The following is a 13,476-nucleotide window of genomic DNA, read 5'->3' as shown; positions in this document are numbered from 1 at the left end:
GTGTGTGTGTGTGTGTGTGTGTGTCAAGCGGAACCAATGTTCACCGGATCTCAAAAATGAGCCGAAATTCCCATCATTACTACAGGTTAATCTCGGTTTACCATTTTAAATTTACATTTCGTCAAATACATAAAGTCAAACTTTTAAAGTTTATAAAGAAAACTACATTTCTAAATTGTTGCGTGAGTAGGGAAAGCTGTACCACTGGATGCTGCTGCCTCATCAAGAAGATTTCCCGCAAAATTGTACAAAGCGAGAGCGGGGATTATGTCATATCCGGTGGTCAATAGCCAATCAGAGCGCAGGTGTCTCTTGCGCTATCTGTTATTGGCTAACAACTGAGTGACTGCTGCTCTGTTATTTTGGACAAAAAATGATAAAGGCAACAAATCGACATCAAACCACAAATATCTCACTGTTATTTTAGTTGAAATTTTAATCTTCAATTCGATGTATAAGTATATATGTGGCAGGTGAATGCGGAGGAACTTCAGGTGTGAGGATATTTATATTTTTTTAAAGTCAACCATGCTAGCAGTGCTAGCTCATTAGCCACTGCATCGTTGCCTCCTCTTCATGGGTTTCTGCTGTTGATTCTTCCAACATATTAATGCCATCAGCCAGGGTGGGTCACTTTTTGTCACGCTCGGTATTATCCACACGACGAATTTTTGGTTTTCTGTAGCCGAGAAGTGTCATTTCCATCTAGAAATTCCAACACGTTAGCTCTGTTTTAGCCGAGCTACCTAGCTCAGCCGCTAATGCGAGGATGTGCCTTATTGCTAAGCTAACTGGTAGTATTTCCTGCACCTGTGCTGATTTGATTTCTTTTCCCCCCACTCCTTACCTCGCTCCCAGAGCTCAGGTCCTATCATGAGCGGGGCGAGCTGCAAAGCTAACGGTGCCGTGTACCCCGCCTCATCTGCGGTGATGAACCCGGTGAAGAAGCCGAAGATGGAGCAGATCCAGGCCGACCATGAGCTCTTCTTACAGGCCTTTGAAAGTGAGATTTCCCCGCTTTTCACGTTTAGTTCAGCTGTTTTTTTTCCTCAGCTCATACCCCTTTTATAATAAAGTTAGCTCAGTCAGGGGCTGTTTGTTTTTGTTAATGTTTTTGCTGGCATGCCTTTAAAGGGTTGACATATTTATATTGATTAAAATGCAAACAATAGTTGTGGTTAGGAAGCCAAAATCAAACAGATCAGTTCAAAACCCACCCAGGTTTACATCTAACATTTGCTCATATTGTGTTTGATGTATTTGCTTAATTAACAACCCATCTACATCCACCTTTTCTCACATATTTGATAAATTAACAGTCAAAAATTAAATTACACCAATCTTGAAAAGGGTGTAAATCAGATTGGCGACTGCTCTGTCTAAACCTAAAAATATTTTCCTTGCCTTGGAACATATGCTTTTTTATAAATTTATTTTAATAGTGTTTTTATTATTATCATATATGTATCTGTATATATATGATATGTATAATAATATAAATGTATATTATATGTATTATTATAATTCGACATTTTATTTATTTCCTAGAACCAACTCAGATCTACAGGTTTCTTCGTACAAGGAACCTGATTGCAGTAAGTAAACTCTTTATTTCCTCTTGAGTTATCTGATATAAACTAGTCATTTAAAAGTTTCCTCATGTCATTCTTTTTCCATATTTTAGCCCGTATTTTTGCACAGAACACTCACCTTCATGTCCCACAGAAATAGTCGATTAAATGCCAGAAGGTATGGAGTCTAAATTCTTTGTAAAATGAAGGAAAAAAATGTATTAGTCATACCTGACTGAAGATTTTTATTAAATTATTTTTCTGCTGTCCTATTAGAAAAACATTCAAAGTGGAAGATATGTTGAAGGCTGTGGAGAAAATGAAGGTTGAGCAGGATTCTCCAAGGTACTAAACCTTTAAGTTTTTCATTTTTTTGATGCTAAATACACGTTAAGTCTGTAATATGTATTTAATAATATATACCTGCACTACTGTGGCTTTTTAAAAAAAACCTGTCTTTATGTCTTTTTTATTTTAGCTTGTCTTCACATCTACAGTTAACATTCACTGGGTTCTTCCATAAGGATGGTAAGCAGATTGCTTTTCCCTTTCTGTGTTTTTCGGGGGGGGGGGATAAGCAAATTTTCATACTCACTAGCTACATATAATGGTAGTCATAGTGTGAGAGGGGTTTTTTATGTCAACCTCCACCACTAAACTAAATGTTTGATAAAGTGCTCAGACTTGAAGCAAGTTTGCAAACGCACTCTTACAAGTCACATGTTTAACAAGAACTCATACAGAAAACCTGTTTCTGGTGATACGTCTGCATCAGAACTGTCACATTAGCCGTTTTCATACAGAAGCAACCAAAATAAATATAGAATGATATCTAAACATTTGACACTTGACTTTCTTTTTTGTCGCCATGCAGAAAAGCCATCTCAGAATTCTGAGAATGAACAAAATTCTGTTTCCTTAGAGGTGCTACTCGTCAAAGTCTGCCATAAAAAACGCAAGGTAAAGTATTGGATTGTGCTGAAGACATTGGGCCTCATGCAAGAACATGTTCGTATTCTTATCCTAAATTTCTCTTACTTTTGTTCGTACGAAACCTTCGTACGTTTGTTGAACGTGCCTCGTCAGATTCAACAAACTCCTCTATCTTCAGGAAAAGTGTGTACATGAGCAGCGTAAACTGATGAATGCGTATCAGCTGCTCGCGCACGAGGAGAGGAGATTAGCATAATTACCACCCCAAAAACACCATATAAGGCTATGTTTCCTGCCCCACGTACCAGGAAGTGTCCGTTCATAAGTGACCTCACAAAGTAAAACAGAAGCTTTCAGAGATCCACAAAAGAAAATCTGTCATTTGTAGCAGCGTCAGACCTGCTAAAGCCAAGGAATGAAATGACGACTAGGGCTGGGTATCGATTCAAATTTCCCAAATCGATTCGATTCACGATTCAGAGCGATTCAGTTTGATTGATTTCTAACTTAGTTAAGGATATCATGCAGTAACACATTTACTTTGAAGACATTCTCAAAGGAACTAATTCTGCAAATAGTAGAAACTAATTCTAACTTGGTGCATTGGTAAAATTATAAACATTAAGAGCAAACTTGTAAATTGGAGTTTAATCTTGAAACAAAACTGTCTCAAGTTTCAAAGGGTTTAAACTAAAAATGAATTGCAAGAGAAAGTGTTGTTGGATACATTAGTTTTTTAAGAAATTAAGGATAATTTTCTTGATCACTAAGAAGTGATGGAATAAGGGTTACAGGAGAAGAGGTGGGCCAATATAAGTGCACTTCTGCCCACTCTTTAGAGTGTATGAACATTGTATATTTGTAACGTTTTTGTTAGCTTCTGTTTAGTAAAACTTATTAACAAGAGGAAAGAAAGAAAAAAGTACTTCAGCTAAAACATTTCACCACTGTGAATTACATTAAGATGTTTCTAAAATTTAAAAATAACATTGGTAACAAAACTAAATGATTTTGTTAGACTGACATCTTTCACACATTTATAAAGGAGAACAGTTTCAGATGTTTACATACCGTAGTTTTGGTCCGACCACCGGAACCAGCCGTTCGAAGCTTTGTTTCCCGCTACTGCGTCCGAGCGCAAATATTTGCAAACAAAAGTCGTCATGGCCTCTGTTATCTTTATGTTCAGCTGTAATGTTAGCGATTCCTTAGTTTCTTTTGTTTTGCTCCAGACAACTTGTTGTCGGGAGCTAACATTAGCACTGATCGTCAACTGGATGTAAACCTACGGCAAGCCAGATGTGACACACAACACGGAAAGGCGCAGCTTCATCGCACACAACACCCATGAGGAAAAATCGACCTCGTGACTTAAATCTTCCCAAATTTGAACGAGAATCGATCCAGATCGATTAAATCGATTTTTTTAACCCAGCCCCAATGACGACTGCTGTTATTGTTGTGTCTCCCGTGGGTCGTATAACGTCACATAAATAAAAATTTAAATCATATTCATCTGTCTTTAGTCCTGCTCCAGTTTTCCTTTGGTCAAATATTTTTAATTTAAGTGTAAACAACCGTGTTACATAGTTTTCATTTATTCAGAAGAAGAGCAGTCGCACACTGCTCCCCCACCCACAAGTGTTAGATGCGTTTCTGAAAAAAAAAAGCATTTTAAAATGTCTCAAACTTCAGTTAATGCATAATTATGTAGGTTTGTAGTTTGAGCTCTTCATATTAATCTAGTGTTATACAACAGCATTAATAGCCAATTTAATTTAACCAATTTGTCGTTAGTCTACATTATTACATTTATAATTCTAATTCAAACAGAACAGCCTCTTGTCACCATAATTATGGAGTGGGATTTATTTTCAACTCAAAATATCTTCAAACTAATTAAATATAAAGTTATTACAAGAAAGTCCGTCTGGATAACAGCAGACTGACTGCTCATAAAATATACGACAGGTCTGGACCACATGTGAATTTTGTTCGTATCTGAAAAAAATGTTAGAATACGAAAAACATTGGTGAATGCCACAGATTCTCCTAAATCACTCGTTCGCAAAACTTAAGAACAAATCTGTGCGTATGAACGGTTCTTGCACGAGGCCCGTTGTTAGCTGCTGTTGGTCCAACATATTAGTAATGCGTTTCTTTTTGCAGGATGTCAGCTGCCCAATAAAACAAGTGCCTACAGGTAAAAAGCAGGTGCCTTTAAATCCCAACACTAACCAAACCAAGCCTGGCTCCTGCCCTTCCTTACTCGTTCCCAGCTGTGAGTTTGAGCCCAGCAACAGCCACATGGTGAAGTCCTATTCGCTCCTCTTCAGGGTGTCGTGCACCGGCAGGAGGGAGATCAAAGGCCTGGTTAACGGAGAAACCAACGAAAATATCGGCAAGTTCGCGTTTAAACAGTTCGTTGTGTCTTGGAGGGTAATAAATGTCTGACGCTTTGTATTTTTTATTTAAGATGTGACGGATACTCCCAGTAGAAAGAAGAGAAATTCAGCCCATAGAGAGGAGGGAGAAACCACAGAGACCTATGTCGCACAGATGACTGTCTTTGACAAGAACAGGTGAGGTTTTGTTTGATTTGACATTATTCCTTTTTAAAATGGCAACTTTTTTTTAAAGTTCTTCCACTCTTTCTTTGCAGGAGACTGCAGCTGCTGGATGGGGAATATGAGGTGTCAATGCAAAGGATAGAGGACAGTCCTGTGAGCAAAAAACGAGCTACATGGGAAACTATTCTTGATGGAAAGGTAGGCGACTTGGATGAATGAATGGGTTTTTTTTTTTTTGAGAGCATTTAATACCCAGTTTGTGTTTCTTTTCTTGAGTTCACATCACTTTTCTGCTAGCATTCAAAAGTGTTAGTATTTGCTGAAAGTGTATTAACTCAGATTCAGCACCACCAACTGTGACTCTCGACTCTTCCTCAGAGAATGCCACCATTTGAGACGTTTTCTCAGGGACCCACGCTGCAGTTCACGCTGCGCTGGACAGGCGATGCCAACGGGAAGTCCACGGCTCCTGTGGCCAAACCGCTCGCCACACGCAACTCTGACAGCTTCGGCCCGATGGAGACCAGAACCAGCCACCAACGAGCTGCGCTTATGAGTAAGCACCGAGTCAAATAATGGTAGCAGAGCTTTGTTTTATGGGAGTCTGTTGAACGTTTTCAAAGGCATGACACTCAGAACACATCATACTACCATGACGGATACCAGGTTTTCTCAAACTGAGTACGAGTACTTCAGCTTGAGTACRCGCTGAGACCGAGTACTTACTGAGTTGGAACTTAAACGTTACACAGTGATTATAAAAACACTCTTCTTAAATTGTAACCTGGTGTTAAATCACGTTTGTCAAAGCAAACCTCAGTCAATAAATACAGAATAAGACTTGAATGTTATGTGCAAGTAATAAAGTCATACAAAACCCAGCAGCTGGACCAAAATACAGACGGTTTGTCGTCAATTTTAGTGCTAAATCAAAAGATCTCAGTCAATATAAACAGGTTCTTTTTGAACCCAGCCCCTCTCTGCAATACGTCACATCAGTTGCTTCATCTTTTTCTTTTAATTTTCCATGTCCTGGATAACTGAGAATCCACAGAAACATATGATGGTAATGTTTGTGTCGGACTGTATCGACACTGAAGTGGATCGATATTTCAGTTAGTTTTACTTGGAGCACGTTGCGTCGCTGTCGTTCCATAAAACCACGCTTCACCTGATCAGCCGACGAAGGGCGGGTTAAAATGTAAACGGTGCACTAAACAAGCGTGTCAGGTAATTAACCGGCTCTGGTTGCACAACATCTTCCGAATCGACATGCTAACGCGTAGCAAATAAGCTTAGCGACTTGTTTACTCTGGTGAACAGYGAGCAGAACGTGACGTCACGTCATCTTCTGTGTGCGTGTTGCATCGACGGCACATCGCGTTCACACTGGACTGTAATGGGGAGGTTGTGTTTAAAATGTGACCGTCCATGCAAAACATGCTATCAGTTCCAGGTATCAGGGCATTTTGAACAAGTAATTGTGAAAATGGGATCGATATTGATTTGCATCCATGACCGTAACACAATCACAGTTGTAGCATAGGAACAAGGCCAGTGAGGTCAGTCCTGCTTCAAATTCTCCACAACTGACTGTACTGTATGTTGTAAATATGTTGCCACCATGCTGACAAACCACCAAAACCCAACCACAGTAGTTTTGCGCACACTCTACAACCTATTAATAAGCGCACTCCTGATGAGCCCTCTCTGTTCCTAATGTACACCTGAAAACTCTACRCAGAYTATTAATTCTTGCTGATTTTCCCTTCATGTCGTCATCCCATCTAAAGAAGGTCTGACAGTTCCTGCCTGCTCTGAAATCTCACATATTGATGTAACAGTTTATTTGGTGATCCACAAGTGAGCTCGTGTGTCTGTTCTGTCAGCAGTGAAACAGTCGGTCAGCACCGACATTCAGACGAGGAAAGAGCTGGTCCTGAGTGAGCCGCGACAGAAGCTCCGTATCTTTTATCAGGTATTCAGGAAGGATCTCTTTGAGTCTGGGACTCTGAATTAACAGATGGCAGCAACACTGACATTTGGAATCACACGGCTTTTGTAGTAACTTTGTGATCTGTTTCTGACCAGTTCCTGTACAACAACAACACGCGGCAGCAGACAGAGGCGAGAGATGACCTTCACTGTCCCTGGTGTACTCTGAACTGCAGCAAACTCTACAGTCTGCTCAAACACCTCAAACTCTCGCACTCCCGCTTCATCTTTAACTATGTGGTAAGAGAGTGCATGTGTGTTTGTCTCCCCCTAGAGCCTCTTGTATGAAGACTCGTGTTGATTTTCTATTTTTTATTAGAACRTGGCGTGTGCATAAAATGAGCTACGCACCAAAAAAAATCCAGATGTATAAAACTGTTCATATGTCTGAATCCAAGCACTTTTCTTTTGCACTTCCTGACCTCTGTTTAAATGTGTTCATGTGCGATTCTGCTCTCTGTAAAATCAAAAATTATATCTAGTCGCAAGAAAATGTGCTCATACATAAAACCCCAGACAGTTCCCTAAATCGGAGTTCCCCAGCCTTGGTCCTCGTGTCCCAGTGTCTCGCATGTTTTCGACATTTACCTGCTTCAACACACCGGACCTGAAATGAATGAGTCATTAACAGGATTCTACTACACCTGATGACTTTAATGAGTAGGAAATTGAATTATTTGAATCAGACGTGTTGAAGCAGAGAAATAAATCTGCTCGACGGCTGTGTCTCAATTCATGGTTTGCAAACGACGTGGACTGCGGTCGATGTGGACCGCTCGAGTCGGCTGCAAAAACATTGAGACGGTCTAGTCTGCAGAAGAAGTGTTTGTATGACCACGTGCTGCCTCATTACCATAGTGATATGTTTTATATAACATCGCTTCAGTTGGTTTTTCAAGGTATGACTTCACAAAATTCAGTTTTAATAGTAAAACTTTACAACTAAATTAAAAAAGCGTTAATAATTTTGAGTTTAGCTCTAGTGTAAGTACTACAACTGCATTTTATTTAACATTGCAGTGCATCAAAACCTTCTTCAGCTAAGTTGCTAAACTTACATTCTTCGTTCCGCGATAAATTTCCAAACTCCGCTGCAAAAAAAAAAAAACTGATATAAAATATTTTAAAAAAAAGTTAGCATTCATTATTTTTCTGTTTAATTTGCTGACAGCACAACAAATTCTGAGATACCGTCTGTCATGTTGGATACTCGGATGCAACCTATGTTTTTCAGGGTTTTGTTGGCCACATGAGTAGACACCCACGTATTGGGACAGCCTACGGCGCCGGGGCAGTGACATAAACGGCCGACAAATGCACCCCATGTCGGCTGCAACCCATGAATTGAGATACAGCCTATATATCTATGTATTGATTAATTGATTGATACTTTTTTAATCCCTGGGAGAAATTTAAGGCTTCCAGCAACTGTACATTTACTGACAATAAAAAAAAAAACTAAAATATACATAAAAACCAAAATGAGTATACATCTTGAAGCTGTCATTGCCAACAAAGCTCTGGTAACAGCATGCAGAGTGAGCGCAGAGCAGAGGAGGAGGAGAATAAAAAGAAGCTGCGACCACGACTCTGCCTCTGGTCTATGGTTGTACAACGGAGCTTCTGCTATTATTAGCCATGCTAACATAAACGCTGGCTTTGGAGGGCGGAGTTAATGTCAACAGATTTTTGGAGGGCGTTACCAACAGAGCTCATTAACATAAACAGCTCTTCTGAACGGAAGTCAGAGCAGGCAGAACTAGAAAATGGGAAATTTTATTATCTGAGAATTATTTTGTGCATTAAATTGAATGAACATGGTCTGGATAGCCCACAGACATACCATAAAAAATTCTAGGACCCATAATTGGTCTCCTTTAAATAAAGGATACTACTACTTATGACTCTGATCTTTTTCCACACATTCAGCCTCACCCCAAAGGAGCGAGAATAGATGTGTCCATCAACGAGTGCTACGACGGCTCGTACGTCGGCAATCCTCAGGACATCCACAGCCAGCCGGGCTTCGCTTTCAGCCGAAACGGGCCGGTGAAGAGGACACCTGTCACTCACATACTGGTCTCCAGGTAAACCCTGTCGGAACGCAACATCTCCATTCATGGTCAAAGCATGTGTGAATAACTTTTTTAAAACTTGATGAGTAAAAACCAAACTTCAAACACAAGACAAATGGCAATGGTGGCGTCTACTCATCTTTTTGGTTCCAAGATTTCCACCGCCATCGTTCACACGCAGGATATGTTGTCTCTCTTGCTTTCACAAGGCCTAAGAGGACCAAGCCGAGTCTGTCGGAGTTCCTGGAGTCTGAGGATGGAGAGCTGGAGCAGCAGAGGACGTACGTCAGCGGACACAACCGCCTCTACTTCCACAGTGACAGCTGCATGCCGCTGCGGCCTCAGGAGATGGAAGTAGACAGCGAGGATGAGAGAGATCCCAAGTGGCTCAGAGAGAAAACTGCCACGGTGAGACGTTCCCCCTCATGTACAGACCAAGTTAAAGAAAGACGTGCAAACAGGGTTCCTGCAGATCCTTAAAAAGTCTTAAAAGTCATTGAATCCATCAATCCAAAAATAAGGCCTTAATTAGCCTTAAAATGTCTTAAATCAATCTTTCAGAAGTCTTAAAAATGTTACCACATTGTGCATAGGATGATTGTAATTCATTTCAAATATTAAAATAATTGGTAAATTATTTTTTTAAAATATTCACATTCCCCTTTGACATCACTTCCTGTTATTTCACATGAAATATCTCAACAACTGTCCATCTGAGCAACGTGAAATTTGTTTTGTAATATGTTTAATGTTGTCTTTCCAAAAATACATTTACTTTTCTTGCAAACAATTGATGTCACAGGCACTTAACGGTTTCATCTACAGCAAACTCAGGTTAAGACCCCACTGTGGGTCCTAMAACTCTAAACTTTGGGTCGTTAGAGGATTTCCAGAAATTAAATTGTTTAAAATTGACTGCTAAGAATGTTTCTGCTATAGTTAGATATGGTTAAATACAATTGGTCTATTAGCAATATTTGCATACATTGGTTTGAGTTTCTGCCAGGTTTTTTTTTTTTTTGTCATTTGTGTTTATTATGAAATTGGTCTTAAATTTAATTTCACTTGGCATTAAAAAGTCTTAAAAGGTCTTAAATTTAACCTGCCTTAAAGTGTAAGAACCCTGACATGTAGAGTTATTGGGTGTTATTTCTGTTATTGTTGGATTTATTGTGTTAACAGAATTATTAGTTACTCAGTTGAGTTAAAAGGAAATTATTTGAGAGCAGAGAAGCAGCAAAGATGCACAAACCTTGAATATTAGATGATGTTATTGTGAATATTTTTTTCTAATCTGATCTGTGTTTGTATTAAATGTATTTTTTTACAGCAACTGGATGAGTTCACAGATGTGAATGAGGGGGAGAAGGAGGTGATGAAGCTGTGGAACCTTCACGTCATGAAGAACGGGTATGTTTATAGCCCTATGTTAAACAGATTTTCAAATAAAGTCCCTCCCATTCATATTCCTTCTACTTCTTTGAAACATTCAAGCGTTTTGATTTCTGTTTTATTGATAGTTTTATAGCAGACAACCAGATGAATCAAGCCATCATGCTTTTTGTGGAGGACTGCGGCGCTCACATCATCCGCCGGAACCTCTGCCGCAATTTTCTCCTGCACTTGGTCAGCATGCACGACTTCAACCTGGTGAGCACGGCCACCATCGACCGCGCGATGCAGCGCCTGCGGCAGATTCAGGACGAGATGCCCGACGTCGAGGAGGAGCCGCAGGATCAAAGCGCAGGGATGTGCAACGGCAGCGCCGTCGCGTCCGGCGGGGCGAAGCAGGGCAAGAGGACAAAAAGCGCGCTAACAGACTGACGTGAGGCCGGACGTTGGGCACAATGATGGGGGGTCGGGGTTTGTTTGTTTTCTTCTAATTGGTGCTTAGATAGGGTGGAAAACCTGGTTGCCAAACCTGACGTGGACCAGTACGCAAGCAACACAGGCTTTCAAAAACAAGAGAACTGAACCAAATATGAACAGTATGAAAGTGAATCAGCCACATCAGGACTGGATGGTGAACGTTGGCTCTCCTCGTGCATTTCTTAGGAGCCACTGGAGCCTCTGTCCGTGAAAGGATGAACAAACGGCGTCGTGTGATGTGCCACGACTGACTGCTTTCAGTACGTTGTTGTAATCGAGGACTGTATGGATCTACAGTTAAAACTGTAGCGCTTACGTTGTCACTGTTGGTTGTTTGTACACGTATTAATTACCCATGTTTATGACTTTTAGCTGATTATTTTAGCACTTCTTCAAGGTATTTAGAAGGTTTACCTTGAGATTTATAAAGAGGAGAAGTCCTTTTAATTGAAAAGGCCACACAGGTGAGAGAACCTTAACGTGAAAATCTTGCAGTCAGTAAAAATGTTTAGTATCTATGAAGCCTGTAAATCTTGTGCTGGGACCCTGGAATGATTAGCTCTGGTTTGTTAACATGGCAGTAGGGTTTTAGTAGGAACTCATCCTGGACAAGATAAATCCAGTTTCAGGTCCAGGCTTAAACGTTGTCTTCATCCTTCTTGAGCTGTCAAAATTGTTAATGTCGGCCCAAGGAAAGCCAGAGAAATGACATTTTATGCTTATTTTGTTTGTCCCCAAAAACCAGCAGCATATTACTCCCTGTGGCATGTAGAGGACCACCTGTAGTTTCTTTTCAAAGGCTAAAATGGTGGATTTTATTTTATTTTATTGTTTGTTTGTTTGTATGKTTTCTAAAGGAGTTATCAGTATTAATAGCTGAAATAAATGTGCATTTATGTAATCACATTAACTCTTTAGGTGTTCTCAGTCTAGTAATCAACATGCTGCAGATTTGTTTCTCTCAGAGCAATAGCCTGTTTATTTGTTGGTTGGTTCCAAATCGGACACTCGTTTCATTTTAGGTGCCGTTTATGCCAAAGGGGAAACTTTTCACCAATCTCATCATTTTTCTTCATTTCACAAGTTTTTTTTTAATCTATAGTTGGGGTTTGTTGTGCACATAAAAAGTGATGGTTACCAATATTCATTGTTACAATCAAATTCCTTTTGTTGACAACCAAATTACCAGTGTAGTTTTCCTCTTTTCACCGTTTAGTGAGGTTAAAGTGGGGGGAGATGCATTGTCAAACGTTGTTCACGTCACATTCTGGCTGAGGAGTAATTTGTATTTAAAGAAATAAAATACGTTTTCTCTTACTCAAGCCTCGTTATTTTTTATTTGAATGAGCAGTTCTTACTACAGTATTTGGTCTTTATTTCCAGTTTTRTGGCGTATTTCACTTTGGCTTGCATCTCCGGAGGAAAAAAAAAACTCGAGACGCAACAGCTCTACTGACTCGACCACTGTGTAATCCTTCAACATGTTAACGTATAGATGGATACTTTATTAATCCCAAGGGGAAATTCAAGGCATCAAGTAGCATTTGCAACTTTTTTCTGCTTGGCCTTCAGAGGAGCAGGACGTGCTTTTCGCTCTCTGCCCACCCCCGATCCCTCCCTGCTTCACTGCTTTTGCTTTTTCGAGCTCTTTTTTCACCTTCCATCTGAAACTAAAGGAATTATGGATTTGGTCAACTGGACTCTGAATAAAATTGACACAATTTTTTTTCCACACTTGGAACGAGGGGAACGTTGCTGTCTGGGTGGAATGGTTGCTGCTGGATTTATCTGATTCCTGGGGCTGGAATCTAATATGCCAGCACCACTTTTCATCGAAGACATGGAAGATCTTTATTTAATTGGACTATGATAACTGGATTCCTGCTTATCGGTGGAGGAGGGTTCCAGATTTATCGAAAAGTGAAAGCGACCCAGACAGTGGATCGGGCCTTTTAAAGAGCTGTTCGGGCGCACTTGAAGGATTCTGCCGGTTTGGAAGCACACAGACTCTCAGCTGGGGGACAAATTCGCAAACTGGATGTGATTATGAGGATCACAACTCAGGAGTGACCCTTTGGCATGTATGGACTACATTCTGGGTGAGATTCGATCGGTGTGAGGCGAGGAAGACCCTAAATTCGGCTGATTGGCTTTTTTCACCACCTCAGAGTTTGCAGTAAAGACACTTCAAAAGCAGCAAGAATTTCAAGGTTGCTTTGTTCCGAAACAATTGGATTATCTTATCTGACTCCCAGCGACACGGCCTTGAGGGCAGTGCTTATCTTAACTTCCCCAGGATGAAATGTCAACTAAGAGCTGGTTTTGCTCCCACCCCCATCACCCACCCATGTTGGACCCGGCCTTGGAACTCAAACTTGCTGAGGAGGAGGAAAATCTCTGAACTCTAGCGAACTGAGTAGAGACAATAACTTCATGTGACTCTGGACTCTGGATGGGCCCAGG

General features: G+C 40.4%; 2 protein-coding genes across 3 annotated transcripts in view; one reads left to right on the top strand and one right to left on the bottom strand.

Annotated features, from left to right (window-relative positions):
* Positions 1-865, bottom strand: part of utp6 (UTP6 small subunit processome component) — a 12,081-nt gene extending 11,216 nt beyond the window's left edge. The window contains exon 1 of the mRNA XM_014004904.1: positions 848-865. The gene's annotated coding sequence lies outside the window, so the exon portion shown is untranslated. The remainder of the gene's footprint in view (positions 1-847) is intronic.
* suz12b (SUZ12 polycomb repressive complex 2 subunit b) lies at positions 319-12,330 on the top strand. 2 transcript variants are annotated; one of them, XM_014004900.1, is made up of 17 exons: positions 319-625; positions 859-1,003; positions 1,549-1,595; positions 1,685-1,749; positions 1,848-1,916; positions 2,050-2,099; positions 2,446-2,531; positions 4,674-4,905; positions 4,981-5,086; positions 5,167-5,272; positions 5,453-5,630; positions 6,964-7,052; positions 7,166-7,309; positions 8,999-9,156; positions 9,354-9,552; positions 10,475-10,554; positions 10,665-12,330. In XM_014004900.1, the coding sequence occupies exons 1-17, from the start codon at positions 611-613 to the stop codon at positions 10,966-10,968; spliced, it is 2,073 nt and encodes a 690-aa protein (XP_013860354.1). In that variant the 5' UTR covers positions 319-610; the 3' UTR covers positions 10,969-12,330. The 2 variants fall into 2 exon arrangements, with proteins under 2 accessions (XP_013860354.1, XP_013860355.1); XM_014004901.1 differs by having other exon boundaries at positions 339-625; positions 6,967-7,052.
* Positions 12,331-13,476: the final 1,146 nt, after the last annotated feature.

The sequence above is a fragment of the Austrofundulus limnaeus genome, unplaced genomic scaffold (assembly GCF_001266775.1).
Source record: "Austrofundulus limnaeus strain Quisiro unplaced genomic scaffold, Austrofundulus_limnaeus-1.0 Scaffold27, whole genome shotgun sequence".
Lineage (NCBI taxonomy): Eukaryota > Metazoa > Chordata > Actinopteri > Cyprinodontiformes > Rivulidae > Austrofundulus > Austrofundulus limnaeus.
The sequence above is the reverse complement of the archived record's forward strand: the minus strand, read 5'-3'. Positions and strand labels throughout refer to the sequence as shown.

Bases quoted from the DNA above. Each gene is read 5' to 3' on its own strand.
- suz12b (XM_014004900.1), top strand. The intron at 1,750-1,847 runs GTATGGAGTCTA...CTGTCCTATTAG, and splicing joins AGTCGATTAAATGCCAGAAG to AAAAACATTCAAAGTGGAAG. The intron at 1,917-2,049 runs GTACTAAACCTT...TTTTTATTTTAG, and splicing joins GTTGAGCAGGATTCTCCAAG to CTTGTCTTCACATCTACAGT.